General features: G+C 41.3%; 1 protein-coding gene and 1 long non-coding RNA gene across 5 annotated transcripts in view; one reads left to right on the top strand and one right to left on the bottom strand.

The window, feature by feature from the left end:
* ZGRF1 (zinc finger GRF-type containing 1) overlaps positions 1-23,914 on the top strand; it is a 171,535-nt gene that overhangs the window by 140,824 nt on the left and 6,797 nt on the right. For 3 of the 4 annotated variants that reach the window (XM_056564937.1, XM_056564962.1, XM_056564952.1), the window contains 2 exons: positions 2,655-2,919; positions 6,014-6,147. In XM_056564937.1, coding sequence (XP_056420912.1) covers positions 2,655-2,919; positions 6,014-6,147 — 399 coding nt within the window. Of the gene's footprint in view, positions 1-2,654; positions 2,920-6,013; positions 6,148-7,752; positions 8,572-23,914 lie in introns of those variants that run through there. The other variant, XM_056564944.1, reaches the window with a different exon arrangement.
* LOC130361697 (uncharacterized) lies at positions 17,126-19,116 on the bottom strand. The gene is made up of 3 exons (XR_008891116.1): positions 19,080-19,116; positions 17,606-17,691; positions 17,126-17,443 (listed from the first exon to the last, which is right to left on the bottom strand). It is a non-coding gene; the product is annotated as an uncharacterized LOC130361697 (long non-coding RNA).

Below are 23,914 nucleotides of genomic sequence, written 5' to 3'. Positions count from 1 at the left end.
AGCATAAAAAAAAGAGACAGGCAATAGATGGGTCAAATTTACCACAGTGATGCATGCTGATCATTTTTGCACATTTTTCTAGATATGTTAGACATTTTTCTACTTCTTAGGCTGGGTTCACACATCCTAAAATATAGCCATAAAATAGGTATAAAAAGTCCATATTTTTATGTCATAATCTACTCCATGCAAATCTGTGAAAAAGTGTGCGTCAGCTCACACACAGTTTAATAAAAATAAGTAAATTATCAAAAAGGCTGCATTTTTTTTGCCTACTGACAGAGATGGTGGTTACAGAGAGTACTTTGATGCATTTATACAGCTTGTTCACATAATTAGCTAAAATTGTATTCACTAATGAATTTTTTGGCAAAGTAAAACTGTGCATACACTCTTAACCCCTTAAGGACCAAGGACGTATGAGTACGTCCTTGGTCCCGCTCCCGTGATATAAAGCAGGGTCCCACGGTGTTATGAGTTATGATTTTTTAAAGGTAAGGAGGAAATAACGAAAGAGCAAAAACCGAAAAACGCCCGGTCCTTAAGGGGTTAAAGGTGTATTCTGGTGGCATTTATTATTTTTTTTAAATCAACTGGTGCCAGAAAGTTAAACAGATTTATAAATTACTTCTATTAAAAAAATCTTAATCCTTCCAGTACTTATCAGCTGCTGTATTCTCCACAGGAAGTTCTTTTCTTTTTTTTAATTTCTTTTCTGTCTGACCACAGTGCTCTCTCCTGACACATCTGTCCATGTCAGGAACTGTCCAGAGCAGGAGAAAATCCCCACAGCAAACCTATCCTGTTCTGGACAGTTCCTAACATGTACAGAGGTGTCAGCAGAGAGCACTGGTCAGACAGAAAATAAATTAAAAAAGAAAAGAACGTCCTCTGTAGCATACAGCAGCTGATAAGTACTAGAAGGATTAAGATTTTTTAATAGAAGTAATTTACAAATCTGCTTAACTTTCTGGCACCAGTTGATTTAAAAAAATGTTTTCCAGTGGAGTACCCCTTTAATAATCATCATCCGCCTCCTCTTACACCACTGTTCATCAATTTCAATAAATCACTAAAAATCATCAACATTTTTGTAAACAAACGACAGAAGCTAATATGTGCAAACATATAGTTATTTAGGCAACCTTGTCTAAAGTTTCAGCTCCACTTCCGAAGTAAATGAAAGAGGTATTCCGTGTTTTTAGAACTTTTAAGCTATGTCCCCCTGATGCCATGTTATGTATGTTGTATATGTACATGTATTACCAGTCTCTGATGGTTTGTCCTTTTTTGGGCGGTTTTATGCCCCTATAGGTTCTACTTTCTTCTACTCTTGGAATTACTGTCATCTTGAGCCTTTCAAAGCTTCTCATGTGGCTCAAGACAACAGCTGATAACAGGGGGGCTTGGCTTCTTCTTGTCTTCCCTAACAAGCTAGATTCCTTGATGACGCGCGGCCCATCCCAGATATTTGCAGACTGTGCTGACATCATGTCACAGTGGGGGGGGGGGGGCATTCCACACAGGTATGTCGGGACATAGAGACGAGCCGCATGTGTCATCAGTGGCCTGGCTTGTTAGGGAAGACTAGAAGAAGCCAAGCCCCCTGTGATCAGCTGTTGTCTCAAGCCACACAGGAAGCTAGAGAAGACAGGCTGAAGACAGCAGTAATTTCAAGAGCAGAAGAATGAAGAACTGGTGGGCATGAGGCATGAAAAAAAGAAAAGAAAATCACAATCACAGACTGGTAACTTAGACAGAAAAGAACAACTCAACTTCATCAGCTCATAAGTACTGAAAGGATTAATATATTTTAATAGAATTAATTTACAAATCTGAATAATGCAGAAAAAAACGCACTCACCCGTACATCATGCACCGATATCTTTATTCCGTGGAACAAATAACAAGGAACACAGGGAACAGGCAGTTGGCAGGAACGCCAGGAAACCCGAGGTGTAGTTACAGCTGTTTCACGGGAACTCAGCCCGCTTCATCAGACTCCCTGTCTGATGAAGCGGGCTGAGTTCCCGTGAAACAACTGTAACTACACCTCGGGTTTCCTGTCATTCCTGCCGACTGCCTGTTCCCTTTGTTCCTTGTTATTTGTTCCACGGAATAAAGATATCGGTGCACGATGTATGGGTGAGTGCGGTTTTTTCTGCATTATTCAGATTTGTAAATTACTTCTATTAAAATATATGAATCCTTTCAGTACTTATGAGCTGATGAAGTTGAGTTGTTGTTTTCTGTCTAAGTGCTCTCTGATGACGCGTGTCTCGGAAACCACCCAGTTAAGAAGCAAATCCCCATAGCAAACCTCTTCTACTCTGTGCAGTTCCCGAGACAAGCAAAGATGTCAGCAGAGAGCACTGTTGCCAGACAGAAAACAACAACTCAACTTCAGTTGCTGATAATTATTGAAAGGATTAAGATTTTTTATTAGAAGTAATTTACAAATCTGTTTAACTTTCTGGAGCCAGTTGATATATAACTTTCTGGAACCAGTTTTTTCCTGGAATACCCCTTTATGCTTGTTATTTATCTGGAGTATTTTGACAGTAATCATATTAACAGCTAATAAAAGATAAAAGTGTAGTGTAAGTATAATTTTATATATTATTTAATAAAGAATAAATGTCTCCTTTACATAGATTTGCTGTATGCTTAGCTTTGCCGCTGTAAGTGACCCATCACACATTAAAATGGTTCAGGTATCCACGGTGGATGCCTTCCAAGGAGCTGAAAAGGAAATCATCATCCTGTCTTGTGTCCGGACAAGGCAGGTTGGGTTCATAGACTCAGAAAAGAGGATGAACGTTGCACTGACTCGGGGAAAACGACATTTATTAATTGTTGGCAGTCTCGCCTGCTTGAGAAAGAACAAGCTGTGGGAGCAGGTTATCCATCACTGTGAAAGTACGTAAGGGAACACCATTTGGACAATCTAGTGTGTAACTATAGCTCTGACATTGAATTACTACTGTAAGGATGCTTTGGTGTCTGTTCACCTAAGACTGTGTTTAACTCCTTAATGACCAGGCTTGTTTGGGCCTTAAGGGGTACTCCGGTGGAAAATATATATTTTTTAAGTCAACTGGTGCCAGAAAGTTAAACAGATTTGTAAATTACTTCTATTAAAAAAATCGTTACCCTACCAGTACTTTTGAGCAGCTGTATGCTACAGAGGAAATTATTTTCTTTTTGAATTTCTTTTGTCTTGTCCAAAGTGCTCTCTGCTGACACCTCTGTCCCTGTCAGGAACTGTCCAGAATAGCATAGGTTTCCAATGGGGATTTTCTCCTGCTCTGGACAGTTCCTGATACTGCCATCAGGTGTCAGCAGAGAGCACTGTGGACAAGACAAAAGAAATTCAAAAAGAAAAGAATTTCCTCTGTAGCATACAGCTGCTCAAAAGTACTGGAAGGGTAAAGATTTTTTAATATAAGTCATTTACAAATCTGTTTAACTTTCTGGCACCAGTTGACTTTAAAAAAAAAAAAAAAAAATGTTTTCCACCGGAGTACCCCTTTTAATGGACAAGTAAATATTTATGCTTTTGTATAATTTTAGAACTTTTTATCCTAAATAACAAATTTTGGCATTGTTTTTCATACACATGCATACATTCATAAAAGTAAAATAATATACCTGTAAGTAAAGGAATAGTACTTTCTATGTATGCATGTGTATAAAAACATATAAAATACCTAAATTATAGCATTTTTTTGTAAAAAAAAATAAAATAAATGATAATAATAATTTTTTGTAGACTTTACTATTTTTTTTATAAAATGTTTTTGTTATTCTGTTTGACTTTATTCCTTAAAGGAGTAGTCCAATTGTGAACAACTTATCCCCTATCCTAAGGATAGGGGATACGTTGCAGATCGCGGGGGTCCGACCGCTGGGGTCCCCGCGATCTCCTGTACGGGGCCCCGACAGCCCGTGGGAAGGGGACGTGTCGACCTCCGCACGAAGCGGCGGCCGACATGCCCCCTCAATACAACTCTATGGCAGAGCTGGAGCGCTGCCTTCGGCAATCTCCGGCTCTGCCATAGAGATGTATTGAGGGGGCGTGTCAGCCGCTGCTTCGTGCAGTGGTAGACACCCGCTATCTGGCCGGAGACCCTGGCCCCTGTACAGAGAGGTCGCAGGGGGCCCCAGCGGTCGGACCCCCCACGATCTCAAACTTATCACCTATCCTTAGGATAGGGTATAAGTTTTTCACCACTGGACTACTCCTTTAATGGCATTACTGTTTTGCATGTTCATTTGACCATTATAATGTATAAGCATGCCACAACATATTAAAATATCACAACACACACATATATATGTGTGTTTATTTGTTTATATTTACAATAAACACCATCTTATTCAGTCCAAGGCAAAAACACCATATTTTTTGTTAATATTTTAATACAAATTACTTTGGTATGGTACCCAAACATAACACCTCCCTTTTAGGATGGTGGGACCTGGAGAGCCATTCATTATCTGGCCACCGTTAGCAGCAGTTACAAATGTTGATTAACTCATCACCCAACCCCAGCAATTAGGCAAAGATAAAAATATAAAGGTACAGGTTTAATATGACACAGGTTGTTGTTAGGGCAATCCTTACTGTGCCCCAACAACAGGCTTAGTCACCCCTTAGGCCTTTCTAGGTTTCTGGAGCTGACTGCACAGGAGGGGGTCTCTGAACAGGTTACGGGAAAACTTGGTGACCTGATCAAATGAGTTGCGATCAGTAAACAGCCGTGCACCCCTTCTACGGGGGCACAGGGAAGCAGGTACAACTTTGAGGAGCTGTGTGCCTAAATGAAATAGGAACTAAAAGATTTACAATATATAGGGAATACTTAACTTCTGTAAATTCTATAAAATGATTTACAAAATCAAGTGTTTTATTCTAAAATGTTGAAAATTATGAACTATTGTTAGCCATTCAGCAACACCCATGTTATGTGTGCCAAAGAATAGTCTCACATGCTGACAATAGGCCAAAATATTTATTGTTAAACATTATAATTTGAAGGAATTATTTTACTTTCCTCAGTGGCACATTGCAAATATTTGGCATCAAAGTATATTCATGGAGATGGCAGAGCACTGTGACCCCACCAACTGATCTCACATTGATGATGTATTTTATTTTAACAAACCCTTATGATTTAAGGACCCCACTTAAACATAAAAATCATATGTAAATATGAGACCTTAAATTGTAACTTTTAGAAAAGTTGTTAAAGTTTTCTTCTGTTTTTTTTTTTGGTTTTTTTTTCAGTATTGGTTGAAATCTGCTTGGTGTCCTCTATAGCTGTAAAGATAATTGTAACACATACAGTATTATCAAGCTTTCTAGATTCGTAAAGCTTAAAGTTTACACGGTGTCACTGCATGATTGGTGATAATCTGTTTGTGAGCTGTAATAGTCATCATGCACATATAGTTATAAGAAAATGCTCTTTAATAACTGTCCCTGTCATTCATATTTCCAACACCCCCACAATCAGCTTTTTGCAGAGTCTTCAATGTTTACAACTTGCAAAGTACATACTATTAGAAGCAGTGGTACTGTAGTGTTGTCCTGTTCACCAAAAAATCTTTAGACATACTGCCAATGTAAGTCTACAGGACCGGCCCAGTTTCGGGCACAGCACAGCCATGTGCTACTCTTCCCACTCAGGCTAGTAAACAGTGGGGGTCTGAGTGATCCAAGCTTTTTTTAAACTTTAAATCAAACAGTTGCACCATTGCTACAAGAAGTATGGCACTTGCAACTATGAATCCGCTTGACACCATTGTTACCATTGAAGAATCTGTAGCACTTTCATGAGCACCATGGTGCCTTCAGTTACTAGCAGGGTGCCTAGAGTAGACCCATGCTAATCTAATATTGATGGCCTATCCTAAGATACTTCTCTTTTTTTAAGGAAAACATTCTATAGGTGTGAAAGAAACATAAAGACATTAATGTAGCGCTTTTTTTTTGTTGTTGTTGTTATAGGGCATAAAGATGGATTAAATCATGTAGGTCAGTGGGATGAAAGGTTAAATGCTATACTTGCACTTTATCAAGAAAAGAAAGAAGAGGTGGCATCAAGTACACAGAGGAACCCTAACAAAACAAATTCTAGGAAGGTAAGGAAAGAGCCCCACTAGTATTGTTGTATATTTTTGTTTTGTTTGGTTGATCCTACGTTATGTCTTATTTGTTACAGTATTTTAAGTATCATTTTATGAAAAGTTACTTAGATGGTGTTCCCTGCCGGGGCTCTTAGAGATTAGTTATTATCTGCACTTCAAACCCAGCAACAAGTGTTCAAGTTTTCTGCAGTTCCACCACTGGGTAAATTAAAGCATTACTGTCACCTATATAAATTTTTGATATGTCAATCTGACTGATGCACTTTATAGACTATAATGTATGTAGATAATAGATCTATAGCAGATTTAATTCCACCAGAAATGGCCTGATTGGTGTAAGTCTTTTAGTAAATAAAGATTTTCTTTCCATGTCCGCTAATTTGTGCTACTGTGTGTTTAACTCTTCATTTATATTGATTTACACAGTATAAAATCGCCAGCATATGCAGTATGTGTGAACAAACCCTTACACTAAATTGAGTTTTGTGCTGTCTGACAGCTGTCACCTGCCTCAGTCAATCATCAGCTAAGCAGGTGTTTCTCTGGGGCCAATGGATGCAGGAATTTGCCACTAAGACTGCCATACTACAGGCAAAATCGCATTCTCTTGGCCTTAACATGTGGAAGGGGTTTTGTCCGCATGTACTATTCACATTGTGGAACCTGGTGCTTATTCCATATGTACTGTAGATTACAACCACCTACATTAAGAGTACACAGCTGGCGCCAGATAATGAAAAAGAGATGTCGCCAGTATTCATTAGGCACTACTGCCCCCGCCCACTTGCTGATAATTGACAAATTTCTCTCTATGAACAATGATAAAGAAAAACCTGTCATAATCTGTGGGTACACAGAATAAAAGAATAAAACTCCAAGGAGTGGCGCTATCCCATGAAATAAAAAATCAACTGGTATCTTAAATACAACAGTACTTTATTAAGAAACTCTAATGGTTACATCCATGAGCAAAACGCGTTTCGGGTATGAGCCTACCCTTTTTCAATTGCAGATGACATCTGCAATTGAAAAATGGTAGGCTCATACCCGAAACGCGTTTTGCTCATGGATGTAACCATTTAAGTTTTTTAATAAAGTACTGTTGTATTTAAGATACCAGTTACTTTTTTATTTCATGGGATAGCGCCACTCCTTGGAGATTTTTTTTATTCTGTGTATTTTCGTTACTGGAACCGCTGCCTCGGCTCCCGGTCAAGCTCCGACGGCTTGCAATCCCATAAGTACCCCATTGTAGGGGTGATATGCCTGATTTCTGTTTTTTCAGGTGAGAGTCTGTTATCCAGCAGTCTACCTACCTCTTATTGTAATATCATGATCACACGAGGCGCTGTCCTATTTTCTTTTTACCCTTCTCTCCTATATAATCTGTGGGTGGGCAGTGGCACCTAATAAATGTAATTGTAATCTACGTTATATACCGGGATAAACAGACTGCTAAAAACAGTGTTTTTGTCCGAGGGCAGCATAACTATACTGACAAGTTCCCTTTAATATCCAGCTATCACATCTACCACAGTGTTTGTGTATAAGTATTCAGAGATATTATTCATGACTTATTCCTTTAAATCTCTCTACCAGACCTAAGTGAAGAAGTTACGATGGTTATCCTATCCTCTACTACCGGACCTATACAAAAGTGAAGTTAATCCAATGTCTATGACCTATGTTTCTATATATTAACACTTCAGAGAGTCTTGTCACATTTAAATGTGAAAACTTGAGATGAGCAAATTTTTATTAGAACTGTTGTTTTTTTCTTTTTTATTGTTCATAAGATCCACACCACCAATTGTATCATTCAAGGGAACATTCAATGTTAGATATATTTTAAACCTTAGTAAGTTAACTGTTTGTCTGAAAATTGTCTTATAATAATAAGGTTTAACTGTTATTTGAATTGTACGTATATTTATATGTATATAGATCCTCAGAGAAATGTAATAAATAAATTGTAGAATTAACACTAGGTGGCACTAGAGTATTCCTTGTTTAGATTGGAGTTGTGTGGCTAGTTTTGCCTATTTCTATTAATGTCTATTTAACTGCAGGATTCTGAATACATTTGAATATTTTACATATATTTAGATTTTGACATGCAGATTAGGAATTACCAGTAAAATGTAATAGAAGGCAATTTTTTGTATTTTATTTAAAATTTTTGGTGAAAAATGAATATTAACTGTGCAATTTACTGTGGTGTTTTGTTGGGAGGGGGAGACATAGTTTTTCATGAAAAGTTCATTACATGTATTAACATTGTTCAATGGGCCTGAAGCCAGAGGCTTAGAAATTAATAAAAACGATATCTAGGGCCATTGAAATATCTCATTTAAATTACTGCTGACATCTCCGTATAGTTCCTTAAAATCTCAATCAACAATCCATTAGAGCTCAACAGGAGTAAAACTAAATCCTCGTTTAAGTGTATTTATCCAATCTCTTTTCTCTCTTTCAAATGCTAAATCCATTTTAGCATATGCCCCTTCTTTCTCTCGCCTTTTTCTAAAGCCTAGCAGCTTCTATTACCCTTGTAAATATGAAAGATGCTAATCATATGACATATCACGTCTCAGTCGGGGCCAGGAATAAAGCCTTGAGATGTGGGATCATTGCATCCAGACAACAGCTTCATCAGCCAGAAAGTTGTTTTTTTTTCTCTTTGCCTTCAACTCTCAATCCCTTCTTTGTCTGCAGGAAAATGTAGGCAGTACGAGCTACCATGGCCATATGGTCCACTCTGTATTTTGTTAGTCTGATTCAGTACACTTTTTGTGACTAGAGAGTGTGTAGAGATTCACAGTATCCTCCTCCTCTTCTTTTTTGTCCTTAAACAAAGTCTGTTTCCAAATGTGCATGTGCTTTTTACTATTATTTATGTTTTTAAGCATTTTTAGACTGTTACATAATTTAGTAGTAGTAGATTTAAAGACAGCAGGTAGAAATGTTCATTAGGAATTGAACTCAAGATTGTCACATGTTTACTAAAAGATCTCTATATTTGCTAAAAATAGAAAACCTTATAACGGAGGATAAAAAAATCATAAAAATTACAAAAAGGGGAAATGTGGAGCAGTTGACCATAACCTATAATAAAAATTTACTGTGATCCTAAAAAGGACACCTGAAAAATCAAATCTGCGACCTGAATTTTTGCTATGAGCAACTGTTCCGCTTTCATTTGCACCAGTTTAAATATGTGTATGCCAAGAAGAGCAGAATGCAAAGTATTTTAATAGGAATAAACTATTCATTGTGCATTGCACAACTCCTCGCTAATAGATGTGCATGTCAGAATTCAGCCAATAATCACACTGCGGCTTTGGTCTCCATTCATTTCTCTATGAGTAGAACTATCACAAGTCAGAAGTGTTGTATCAAAAAGTAGCTGACACATGGGGGGGGGGGGGGGTCACGTATTAAAGGGGTTCTTCAGGATTAGAGCTGATTTCTTCAAAAACAGCACCATACCTGTCCTCAGATAATGTGTGCTATTGCAGCTCAGTTCCATTGAAGTGAATGGAGCCTTTTTGTAATACCACACAAAGCCTGGGGACAGGTGTGGAGTTGTTTTTCTATTCCTGAATACCCCCTTTAACTGGTTGGGTGTGCTGTATTTTCCAGTGCATAATTTTTGTTGTACACAGTCTAACATACTGATCAACACAGAGTCCCACCTAACATTGTGTTAGGTTATCCAGTTAATAAAAATATCCAGAAAGGGACCCGTTTTTTTCCGCTGATGATGGCCTAGCCCACTTAACATGTGGAGGCGGCACATTGCTGCAGCTGGTCATTGGCTAAGCTGGGCATCACTGCTGAGACAAGTGTGTCTGGGAAGGTGGGGGCTGGAGAGCTCAGTGAGGTGAGTTGGGCTCCGCTCTGGACATTGCAGGTGGTCCAGCCCTAGTAGAAAGCGGATACATTTTTATTAACTAGATAAACACATTGCTGGAAGTTGTAGTTTAGACAAAGCTGTAGAACCACATGAAGGGGAGCACTCCTATACAGGAGGAGAAGGCTGAGGGTTTTGAGAGGTAAAATACAACAAAAAATCTTACATATATAGGGAGTAGATTTATTAAAACCCGTGCAGAGGGAAAGTGGAGCAGTTGCCAATAGCAACCAATCAGATTGATTATTTCATTTTTGGAAAGACCTCTGAAAAATGAAAGGAGCAATCTGATTGGTTGCTATGAGCAACTGGTCAACTCTTCCTCTGCACAAGATAAATCTCCCCCATAGTTATTTACAGTAGTGACAAAGAGAAACAGCTGTATGATCATCCCCTTTCTCTAGTGTAATGGGGTACTAGCATTCTACTAGCAAATGGTCCTGTGAATCTGAAAACATGGGTAAAATTTGCCATAAAATGGAGCTGTAAATACAAAAGTTAAAATTTCTTTGAATATGCAACTTTTCTGTGATTTGCATCATGCTCACCAGTGGTTGGGGCTTAGCAAGAGAGCCCATGGCCTTCCATGGCCCAACACATTTCCTATAATGTACACTAAAAATTGGAATAATTTATAGCATAACTACACCAGCTCATAGCTGGAATATATCAGTATATGACTTTCAGGCAAGCAAAGATGCACCCAATTTAGACGTCTGCACATCAGTAAACTTCATTTACCCTGTTGCATATTCTATTTAGACTGGCATTTGAAATGCGGGTGTAAGTAAACTCCCCCCATAGTGCAGATATAATTATGAAATAAAATTGTCATGTTTTCAGCAGTCCAGGTTCTGAGCTTTGCCCTTGCAAGAGTAGTAACATAAATCCGTAGTGTGCAGCATCCAGTGCTTTGTGGATATGTCTTTAAATGACAACTAATGTGTATTTATTTGTAAGTAGTAGCCTAACTTGGATGGCTGCCTACAAATCCCCTCCCTCCTGTTCTAATCGTGGCTCAAACCCCAAAAGGCTTTCTGCCAAATCATTAAATTCAACAGAGGTGGTCAAGCTAGCACAGATTTTCTGTGATGCCTTGAAAAGAAAGGCATCCTTGAAGTTTAGAAGATGCCCAAGGAAAACTCCCTGAAAGACATGAAAAGATTGAGTTTCCATAGCTGTTGGAGCACGAGAGCAGTGTAAGAGCACAAAGAGGGATTGGAGCACTGCCACTGGCCCACTGCTCTATCTCCGCACAATTGGGTCACTGAAATGGGGAATTAATTACCATTGGTGAGTGGGCAGTCCATTCACCGCTGACTGCGTTTTATTAAACGCCAATATAAATAACAAAACAACTCTTGTGGCTGCACTATTCCTACACGCCAAAGGAAGGATTATGCTGAGGATTAACATCTTAAAGTCTATGAGACTTTCTGACTCAGGGCTCCGAGCTCGTAATCGTATTTGTCTGCTGTATCAGCGATTAGTGCTCTCATTCTCCCACTTTTGCCTGGATGGCCAATGTCCCTTTTTGCAGGCAAGAGCCCCAGCACAATAGGCTGTTCTTTTCTATGCATCTTTGTAGTATGAGAGGAATATAATAAAGCACAGTCTGACTGGTCTTCTTAATCTTCAACAACGACACTTGGAGGGTTATCCTTGATTGTTGTGCTTGGAAAGGAGGGTATGTGGTAGGCTAGAAATGTCCTAGATCTCTTCATATTACTAAACAACTTGAGAGGAGTAGTCAATTGTATGCATAAAAAAATAAAAATGTATTGCTTTTTAAATTGTTATATTGTCAATGATATCCAATACAATTGTATCGTGTCTATTAGCTAGGATGGATCATACCATAGAAATGGTTCCACCATTGACTAATTTAAGGTTTGTATGTAAATTTGAGTGTTCACTGCATAGGTCATGGTGGACAGAAGAGTTTACTGGAAAGTAACATTTAGGGAATTTTCACATGCCAAAAACCTGTGCTAATTTTGATGCATAATCCATGCCAATTATCACTTTTAAACTAGCGCTGTTTTGCACGAAAAAAAAACACTTCCTAATGACTTTAATGCAAAATTCCATACCACACTTAAAAATCCACACGTGTTTGATTTTTCAGTATAGCAAAGCTTTAAGATCTGTGTTGAAATCCACATGTAAATTCAAATAAAAATCTGCACAGATTTTTCACCTCTACAATTTGTGCTGTGAATAAGCAACTATAACTATAGCTTGAAGAAGAGAAACTAAATGATATTTTCCACTGGGACACAAAAAGATTTTGACATGTACATAAAAAAACAAACTAAGTATTCTCTGTGCCATATATTAAGAATAATACAAAAGACATGCAAACTGGCACAATAATGCTGTGTCCATTCATCCTATAAACTGCATGTGGCTATTGGTATCTTTATGTATCTTCCCCTTTAAAAAAGGCAATATCTAATGATTTATTTCTATCCAAAGAGGATATTCTCCTTTTCTCTTTTAAAGGGTGTTTAGTGTACTTACCACTCATGTGGTAGAACATAAATCAGGACTTGCCTTTGTTGTGTGTTTTTACAATACCCCTCTATATTTCTTTCCAGTTGACCTACTGAAAAAGAAGGCCTTGTTGCTATCCAGGCATGCTACTTGTGGGGTCTCTCTCTTTTATAGTCACCAATGACTATAAACACACCTAAACTTCTGTGGTTATTTTCAGACCTTACAAAGTTCAGACAAAGAGCTTTCTTCTAAACTTGGAGAGTCCCCTTTCTTGCAGAAGTGCTGGTGGGACAAGCCGAAGCCATTGTGTGTGATTTCTTGATCCTTGCCTAGTTTTGTGCCTTTGTTGATGTAAAGTAGGATTTTCATCCAAAGGGGTGGAGTTGAACAAATTGACCCTCAGGAGGACCAGTTTTGATGCTGGAAAGTAAAATATGGCTTTTCTTCATCACTTTAAGTCAAGATTTTTTTTTTTTTTCTCAACATGCAGTTTAGAGTGAAATTACACTACTTATGAAAAACCACTTCAATGCCACAAGCTGTTCAAGGTGGTACTGTAACCAAATTCCATTGGCTGTGCTACTGTTTGAGTAGAAGAAAACTTGGTCATTTTATGTCCAGATATACCGAATCACCTTTTTTTTTTCTTCCAAGATTAAAACTAGATTTTTCACTTTCTATTATTTTGATGGCAAAATTAGTAGAGTCCTTTAACACCTTAAGGACCAGGCCATTTTACACCTTAAGGACCAGAGCGTTTTTTGCAATTCTGACCACTGTCACTTTAAACATTTATAACTCTGGAATGCTTTTAGTTATCATTCTGATTCTGAGATTGTTTTTTCGTGACATATTCTACTTTAACTTAGTGGTAAAATTTTATGGTAACTTGCATCCTTTCTTGGTGAAAAATCCCCAAATTTGATGAAAAAAATGAAAATATTGCATTTTTCTAACTTTGAAGCTCTCTGCTTGTAAGGAAAATGGATATTCAAAATAAAACATTTTTGGTTCACATATACAATATGTCTACTTTATGTTTGCATCATAAAATTTATGAGTTTTTACTTTTGGAAGACACCAGAGAGCTTCAAAGTTCAGCAGCAATTTGGAAATTTTTCACAAAATTTTCAAACTCGCTATTTTTCATGGACCAGTTCAGGTTTGAAGGGGATTTGAAGGGTCTTCATATTAGAAATACCCCATAAATGACCCCATTATAAAAACTACACCCCCCAAAGTATTCAAAATGACATTCAATAAGTGTATTAACCCTTTAGCTGTTTCACAGGAATAGCAGAAAAGTGAAGGAGAAAATTCACAATCTTCATTTTTTACACTCGCATGTTCTTGTAGACCCAATTTTTGAATTTTTGCAATTGGTAGAAAGGAGAAAATTTTTACTTGTATTTCAAACCCAATTTCTCTCGAGTAAGCACATACCTCATATGTCTATGTTAATTGTGCGGCGGGTGCAGTAGAGGGCTCAGAAGGGAAGGAGCGACAAATGGTTTTTGGGGGGCATGTCACCTTTAGGAAGCCCCTATGGTGCCAGAACCGCAAAAAAAAACACATGGCATACCATTTTGGAAACTAGACCCCTTGGGGAACGTAACAAGGGGTAAAGTGAATCTTAATACCCCACAGGTGATTCACGACTTTTGCATATGTAAAAAAATAATAATAATGTTTTACCTAAAATGCTTGGTTTCCCAAAAATTAAACATTTTTAAAAAGGATAATAGCAGAAAATACCCCCCAAAATTTGAAGCCCAATTTCTCCCGATTCAGAAAACACCCCATATGGGGGTGAAAAGTGCTCTGCTGGCGCACTACAGGTCTCAGAAGAGAAGGAGTCACATTTGGCTTTTTGAAAGCAAATTTTGCTCTGGGGGCATGCCGCATTTAGGAAGCCCCTATAGTGCCAGGACAGCAAAAAAAAAAAACACATGGCATACCATTTTGGAAACTAGACCCCTCGGGGAACGTAACAAGTGGTAATGTGAACCTTAATACCCCACAGGTGATTCACAACTTTTGCATATGTAAAAAAAAAAAAATTTCACCTAAAATGCTTGGTTTCCCAAAAATTTTACATTTTTAAAAAGGGTAATTAGCAGAAAATACCCCCCAAAATTTGTAACACAATTTCTCCCGAGTACGGCGATACCCCATATGTGGCCCTAAACTGTTGCCTTGAAATACGACAGGGCTCCAAAGTGAGAGCGCCATGCGCATTTGAGGCCTAAATTAGGGACTTGCATAGGGGTGGACATAGGGGTATTCTACGCCAGTGATTCCCAAACAGGGTGCCTCCAGCTGTTGTAAAAGTCCCAGCATGCCTGGACAGTCAGTGGCTGTCTGGTAATACTGGGAGTAGTTGTTTTGCAAGAGCTGGAGGCTCCATTTTGGAAACAGTGGCGTACCAGACGTTTTTTCATTTTTATTGGGGAGGGGGGCTGTGTAGGGGAATGTGTATATGTAGTGTTTTTTACTTTTTATTTTATTTTGTGTTAGTGTAGTGTAGTGTTTTTAGGGTACAGTCGCACGGGCGGGGGGTTCACAGTAGTTTCTCGCTGGCAGTTTGAGCTGCGGCAGAAAATTTGCCTCAGCTCAAACTTGCAGCCGGATACTTACTGTAATCCTCCGCCCATGTGAGTGTACCCTGTACGTTCACATTGGGGGGGGGGGGGAACATCCAGCTGTTGCAAAACTACAACTCCCAGCATGTACGGTCTATCAGTGCATGCTGGGAGTTGTAGTTTTGCAACAGCTGGAGGCACACTGGTTGTGAAACACCGAGTTTGGCAACAAACTCAGTGTTTCGCAACCAGTGTCCCTTCAGCTGTTGCAAAAGCTACAACCCCCAGCATGTACGGACAGCGGAAGAGCATGCTGGGTGTTGTAGTTATGCAACAGCGGGAGGCATACTACTTTGGCTGGGGATGCTGGGGATTGTAGTTATGCAACAGCTGGAGACACACTGGTTTGCTACTTAACTCAGTGTGCCTTCAGCTGTTGCAAAACTACAACTCTCAGCAGTCACCGACAGCAAACGGGCATGCTGGGAGTTGTAGTTATGCAACCAGCAGATGCACCACTACAACTCCCAGCATGCTCCCAACATTAACGCCGGGGATCGGGGTCCCCAGCACCCGGGGTGCACGCCCCGCACACGCTCACGTCCTCCGGAAGAGGGGCGGAGCGGGTGCGGGAGTGACACCCGCAGCAGACGCCCTGATTGGTCGGCCGGGAATCCGGCCGACGAATCAGGGCGATCGTGAGGTGGCACCAGTGCCACCTCACCCCTGAAGGCTCTGGCTGTTCGGGGTCGTCTCTGACGGCCCCGATCAGCCAATAATTCCGGGTCACTGGAGACCCGATTGACCCAGAATCCGCCGCAGATCGCTGGACTGAATTGTCCAGCGATCTGCGGCCATCGCCGACATGGGGGGGGCATAATGACCCCCCTGGGCGATATGCCGCTATGCCTGCTGAACGATTTCAGCAGGCATCGGGTACCGGCTCCCCTCCGGCTAGCGGCGGGGGGCCGGGAATGGACAGGACGTACTCCTACGTCCTCGGTCCTTAAGGACTCGGAAACGGGGGCGTAGGAGTACGTCCATTGTCCTTAAGGGGGTTAAAGGACAATATCATGATTAAAAACGTATTCTCTATCCGCCTGAAGAGGGAGCCACCATGCCCCCTCCATAAAGCTCTATAGGAGAGCCAAAGATTGCAGAACTGCTCTTCCATAGAGCTGTATGGAGGGGGCGTGGCGGCTCCCCCTTTGTGGGGGGGTCAAAATGTGCTCCTGTGCTGAAGACCCAGGGCTCCAAACAGGAGATCGTGGGGGGCTGCAGCGCTCGGGCCACCCGCAATCTAAAACTTATGTTTTTAATCATGATACTTGTCCTTCAAGACGCTAGACTGTCCAAGATACCTCTGTAACCATAGTTTCAGTTAAAACCAACGTGTTTGTGCAATATATGCTAAAGGAATTCAAATAAATGAGGTCTCATTCTTTTAGAGTCCTGTTAACATGTAGTTATGGAAGTTTACTGAGGAGTAAAAGAGTCTAAGAGGTTTATCTTTGTTTGAATGAATCGAAAACCTGGAGCCTCACTGTTGCCCAGCAGTGTATGTGGAGGCCATATAACAGGCTGAGCCAATAATATATTGAATGTGATGACATAGAAGGACCAGGGCCAGACTGGGGATTAAAACCAGCCCTGGAAATAATTGCAAACCAGCCCCACACATCGCATCAGCCATCGATAGCCACACCTAGATTTATCCCTTTACAGTACATATATATATATATATATATATATATATAATTTTTTTATTTATATATATTTTTTTTTTATTTCCTCGATATATATTTTGAAAAAATAAATTGCTACTGTATTTCACTATGCTGGAGCAATTTATATATGTGTCAATTTTCCATGCATTATAATACTGTATATGTCTATATAAGTAATACATTTACCAAGTAACAATAGTTTGGGAGGAAAGGAAATATTACCATCACACTGTAACTGACCAAGTCCTCTATACTTAGACTGATATTGACAATAATACCGGTATACAAGGAGGAATATTATCACCATACATATTACCATCATACGGTTACTGGCCAAATCCTGTATACTGACCAATATTCACAATAATACCAGTATACAAGGAGGAATATTATCACCATGCATATTACCATCATACGGTTACTGGCCAAATCCTGTATACTGACCAATATTCACAATAATACCAGTATACAAGGAGGAATATTATCACCATACATATTACCATCATACTGTTACTGACCAAATCCTGTATACCAGTGTTTCCCAACCTTTTTCGGCTCGGGGCACCTCTCTGAAAAAAAAAAGAATAATAATTTGCGGGGCACCCTGACTGAAGTTGACGAGCAAAAAAATATATATATTTTTTTTTTTTAAAGCCGCAATGCACACAAATTCCAATATCTATTTATCAGTGGGTATGTAGTTTGAAGTGCTGCTTTATACAGCAACTCACATGTGACATCTTCTCTGATCAGCGTTGTTCGTCTGGTCTGGACCGTCCTGACCATTTCTTCCAGCCACAACTCTTCACCGTTAAACCTGCAAAACAAATCTATTAGGCTCCGCACTTAACCAGCATTTTACAAGTGAAGAGGAATACAGGGGCGTATAGGTGTAAAGGGGTAACAGAGGGGGTGTACATGGGAGACAGGTGTGTAGAGGAGTATGCGAGGGAGACAGAGGGCTGTACATGGGTGACAAAGGGGTGTACGTGGGAGACAGGTGTGTAGAGGAGTATATGGGGGAGACAGAGGGCTGTACATGGGTGACAAAGGGGTGTACATGGAAGACAGGTGTGTAGAGGAGTATATGGGGGTGAAAGAGGGGTTTACAGTGGTGGCAGAGGGGTGTAGAGGAGTTTACATGGGTGACAGATGGGTGAAGAGGAGTGTACATGGGTGACAGATGGGTGTAGAGGAGTTTACATGGGTGTAGAGGAGTGTACATGGGTGACAGATGGGTGTAGAGGAGTGTAAATGGGTGACAGAGGGGTGTAAAGGAGTGTATATGGGTGGCAGAGAGGTGTAGAGGAGTGTACATGGGTGGCAGAGGGGTGTAGAGGAGTGTACATGGGTGGCAGAGGGGTGTAGAGGAGTGTACATGGGTGACAGAGGGGTGTAGAGGAGTGTACACGGGTGACAGAGGGGTGTAGAGGAGTGTACACGGGTGACAGAGGGGTGTAGAGGAGTGTACACGGGTGACAGAGGGGTGTAGAGGAGTGTACATGGGTGACGGGTGTAGAGGAGTGTATATGGGTGGTAGAGGAGTGGACATGGGTGGCAGAGAGGTGTAGAGGAGTGTACATGGGTGGCAGAGGGGTGTAGAGGAGTGTACATGGGTGGCAGAGGGGTGTAGAGGAGTGTACATGGGTGACAGAGGGGTGTAGAAGACTACATGGGTGACAGGGTGGCATCAGGGGTGGACAGGAGTGACAAGGTGGTAACAGGGGTGACAAAGGGACAGAGGGGTGTACATGGGTGACAAGTATGTGGTCAGAGGGGTGGACAATGGGGGGTGAACATGGGTGACACGAGGATGGACAGGGATTACAGGGGGTGGACAAGGATGACAAGCAGTTAAAAAAGGGGTGGACAGAAGTGACAAAGAAGGGTGGACTGAGGTGACGGGTGAATGGGGGGGTGGACATAGGTGACAGATGTAGACAGGGGGGTGGTCAGAGTGATGGACGGGGGGGTGAACATGGGTGACCAAGGTGGACATGGATGACAAGGGGCATAAAAGAGGGGTGAATAGGGGTGTGCACATGGGTGACAGGGATGGACAGGGGGTGGACATGAATGACAGGAGGATATATATGGGTGAGGGAGGGGGGGATGGACATGGGTGAGGGAGGGGGGATGGACATGGGTGAGGGAGAGGGGGGACGGACATGGGTGAGCGAGGGGGGGATGGACATGGTACAGTACCTTAAGCAAGCCATTTTTCTTCTCTGTTCTTCGCCTCTCCGGCAGGGCACCGACTCAGGGCTCCGGCAGGGCAATCATTCACTGCGCCGCAGGGGGGTGGTGTACGCTGGGGCACGGGTCACTACACCGGCCCGGCGCAGCTTCCGCATACTTCCCCTCTCTGGGCCGCAGGGGGAGGGGGAAGCTAAGGGATGCTGGGGGACGTAGGGGTAGGCTGAGGCCTAGAACAGCGGCCCCTGATCATGTGACACCTCCTCCTCCATGTGACTGATCACATGACGGTGACATAATTGCAGGTCCTGTTACAGCGAACACAAACTTCCCTCCCCCTGCGGCGCCAGGGAGGGAAAAAAAAAATCACCGTTGGAATCACTGCGCTCTGGATGCTCAGGTACTGGGTTGAGTGGCGGGGCTGGGAGACTACAGCTCATAACTCCGCCTCTCTGTGGCCGCTTCACACAAGGTCCTGACTTAGTGTCAGGACCTTGTGTGAATGAGCAGCCACTGTGTGGCCGCACACAGGCCGGCCCTTGCCGGCTCACTGTGCGGTCGGCCTACCGGGGATTTTCCCGATATCCCGCTAGGCCAGTCCGGCCCTGAGAAGGACCTAAACTCTACAGTTTTAAATGCTGTCAAGAAAGAAGGGTGTGGCTAAGAGGAGTCATAAAATGAAATTTTTTTATTTTTTTTTAGAATAGCTTTTTAAATAATACTTGTGTTCCCAATGAAATAATTCTTGAGCTTTTTTTTTTTTTTTTTTTTATAGCTCTGTGTTGTGCCATTCTTCTGTTTAGTCTTTCTAGAAATGTTAAAGTAGTTTAAAAAGTAAGAACTGTAAAGTAATTGACAACTTGGTGTAACACTTCCGTCTAAGAAAAGATACTTCAGATTTCTAATTTTATGGGGAATCCAAGTTAGGTTGGGTTCACACCACGTTTTATTAACTACGGTTCCCGTATACGGCTGGGAGGAGGGGGTGGGGCTTAATCGCGGCGCTCGCACTCAGCCGTATTCGGGAACCGTATTTAATGCATGTCTATGAGCCGACCGGAGTGAACCACAGCCTCCAGTCGGCTTCGTTTTCGTCCGTATGCGGTTTCCCGACCGCAGGCAAAAACGTGGTCGACCGCGTTTTTGCCTACGGTCGGGAAACCGCATACGGCCGAAAAGTGCGGGCGCCGCGATTGACAAACTGAGTTCCATATACACCATTTACACACTGTATGCGGCATCTCACGATAGAGAGCCTAAATATATCTTTTCAAATAATCTAAATGCTGTATAAAGACTATTCCTGATGAAATGAACAGTAAGAAACGCGTTGAATCAGCAACAGAATTTGCATCATTTGCAACCAACTGCATGAACTTCACGTCTATAGAATCTATGTCTGAAAACAAAGCACCTTCTAATACGCTGAGCACACCGGCAGGATTCGATACGGACCTCTGAACCACCGAAAGGACCACCGAAATGACTTTCTGCAATCCACTCGGAGGAAATCTTGCTTTTACTGAATCAGAGGATACATCCGTACGAAGCAAGCTCGGGATACCAGGTTCACTTTTTCACCTTTTTATGTACTTTATCACTGTTGGAGATAGGCTGTGTCTCTAATGATGATTTTTTTGCTGCTGAACACTACCTGTGTGTGAACTGTGATACACTGCGGTACCGGACTGTGTGAACATTAGTACAAGATACCCTGCAGGTCGGCACTTTATCAATTTCAGCAGTTATAAGTGATATAATCTTGCCCTTCTGAACCTGTGAACTCTGGTGTGAATTAATATATAATATATGACTGTCAAATAATGTCTTAATAGAAATACACTCCTGAGGTAATCCCTCTCCTGCCCACGCTATAGGTGTTGCTCAGTGAGATATGCCAAAATTATAATAAGCGTGCAAGAATTTACAGCAGTTGGCGGCCAAACTTTTATCTTGTCTGAAAGACATTTTTTTTTTTTTGCACTCTTTTTTGTTATTCAGCCCACCCAGCCAATCCCAGAGCTCGGTGGTGGAATGGGACATCATCGGAAGGCAAAAAAACAGGAGCACAGCTAGAACTGGAAGATCTGACTGCTGCATCACCACGGGAGCAGGCTAGGTAAGTATACTGGCTTTTGTTGTTTTTTTTAATGCACAGGGAGTCAATTAGCGTCCTATTATACTTTCTTGGATAACTCTTAAAAGTGGAAATTCTTGTGTATTAGTACTCCCAGCATATTCTAAGTGACATCCTGTCTGTTGCTGCATTACCACTTTCAGCCAGTAGATGTCATATGTCATTCAAAGAGACAACCTTCATGTCTCAGGTCAGTCAGTATTCCTATTGAGTTTGTTTTTTTTTCAGGCTGGTTATGCATATACAGTACTACTGCAAGATCAAAAAAGTGCCAACACGTATCAACGAAATTTATTATAGCAGGACTACAATATTAATATAATATTTATACTTCTAACTGCGTCACGCACCTATAGCATTGATATATTCTGCTGCACTGACAATACATCACTTATGTCCCATAACTTGCAGATATTTTATATTTTTACTTACATGGACCAGCTGGTTATTGTGCAGTATTGATCATCCTACTGTGAGGTATGGGAGTATTTAATGTAACTTGTAATTTCACAACACATTCAGAACAGTAAAATGTTAATACCACTTACCAGGCTTGTCTACACGTAAGCCCTATTCATCTAAGCAAGTAGACCCTTCAGAAAACTGTAGTGGAGAGTATGATAAGGCCGTCCTGGTAAGAAATGTATCCCCTAAAGAGACTGGTTAGGGATCTATTCCTGTTATAATAGGGATTCCTATAGCAGCCTCCGGTGTCATTGGGAATAAAACATGGGTTAGGGGGGGAATTCTCAAAGTTGGGTGAAGTGGATTTCTACACTGAAGTTGTGTGTGTTTTTTGTGTGTGTGTATTTATCAAAAAGGCGCATGCCGTATAATAAAGTCCACTCACCTTACCGAACTCATGCAAAAATGGTAAAAAGCACTTTTTGAAGCCAGCAAAATGATGGTGTAATGCATTTTGCAAACATTTGCACCATACTATGCGAAAAGATTTGCACCTAAAATAGACGAGAAAACTCTTCCACTTATGATAAATTATGTTCTATAAGCTTTGAAAAGACTGAGACTGTTGACCATCTGTTAACCACATACAGGGATACAATTGAATCACATAGCAATGGTGGTTATTCCTGTTATTCCTGTTGAGCTCTCATTGCCAATGACTTATGTGTTAGGGAAACAGAGTGATGGGCACTACAAAAATGAGCCCTAACAAATTGCACTGCACTTAAATGTTAATTGCATAAAATGTCAGTCCTGTGGTCCCATGTGCTCTCCACAGTTCAGTCAGGTTGCCGAGTTAACCACTGATGCCCAGTGAGTTCTGTGCCTGAGTCCTATTAAATAGAATAGGGCCTGTGCACGGAAATGGTTGCAACAAAAAAGTTATGGGCTTTACAACAGGCTAAGATACATTCTTAGAAAAAAATAACATAAATGCATATGCAAAAGTACATTTCCTCCTCTTCATCAACCCATACCCCTTCCTGTCACCTCCTTGGTGGAACTTGATGAACATGTGTCTTATTTCAACTGTACTAACTATGTAACTCACTGGGCTTACTACAGTTGCCTCATCAACTAGAATGCCCAGAGTGAGCTACGTCTCTACATGCCAAACTGTCGAAATTAAGTGGGACTGCATCACTAGACTGACACTTTAAAGGGGTACTCCGGCGTTTAGACATCTTATCCCCTATCCAAAGGATAGGGGATAAGATGCCTGATTGCGGGGGTCCCGCCGCTGGGAGGGGGCAGCTGCCATGCCCCTCCCATAGGCTTGCATTGAGGGGGCGGAGCGTGACATCACACGGGGCAGAGCCTTGACGTCACAACGCTCCGGCCCCGTGATCAAGCAGCGGGACCCCCGCGATCAGGCATCTTATCCCCTTTCCTTTGGATAGGGGATAAGATGTCTAAGCACCGGAGTACCCCTTTAAGCTTGCCAAGTCAAACAAAGAAAAGATCAGCTTTAAAGGAGAAGTATTATGTAAAACAAAACGGAACCCCTATCCTGCGGATAGGAGATACATTTTAGATCGCTAGTGGTCTGACCCCTGGGGCCTCCCACGATCTTCTGTACAGGGCCCCGGCTTTCCCCGGGAATAGAGCTTGTCGACTTGCCCCCACCATATATCTCTATGGGAGAGCTGAAAATAGTTGAATGGCTCTCCTATAGGGATATATGATGGGGTCGTGTTGGCTGCCGCTTCATGCAGAGGTCTAGATGCCCCATTCCCGGAGAGAGCTGTGGCATCGTACAGGAATTGTGGGGGTTCCTGCGGACGGACCCCCTGCAATCTAAAACTTATGGTACAGTAGTAGTATAAGTTATTGTACATTATATATCTCCGTTAAAAAACAGCATTCACCCCTCAGTTTGCCACCATTCTAACCCCACTCTGGTTTGCAGCACATGACCATTGAGGCCACTGGTTGGCTTCAGCATTACACACACAATGTACAGAACATATTTGCAGCAACTAAAGGTGTTAACATTCAATAATGTATACCAGGTTTACATATAGAGTTCAGTGAGTTTTTCTAAAATTTGGTTTGCTGGGCTCAAAGAACTTTCCGAAAAAGTTTTGTTCACGGCGAACAAGTTATACGCAAATAGGCAATGCAATAACCCTCAAAATGTGTATAACACTTCCTAAGAGCTCTTAACCCCAGTATGTTACTGCAAGGGTCACCTAGGAAGGTATTTAAGTGGTTTTAGGTTACGTAAATGTCAAAGTTAGCT

The sequence above is a fragment of the Hyla sarda genome, chromosome 1 (genome assembly GCF_029499605.1).
Source record: "Hyla sarda isolate aHylSar1 chromosome 1, aHylSar1.hap1, whole genome shotgun sequence".
Classification (NCBI taxonomy): domain Eukaryota; kingdom Metazoa; phylum Chordata; class Amphibia; order Anura; family Hylidae; genus Hyla; species Hyla sarda.
This window is presented reverse-complemented; position numbering and strand designations above follow the sequence as displayed.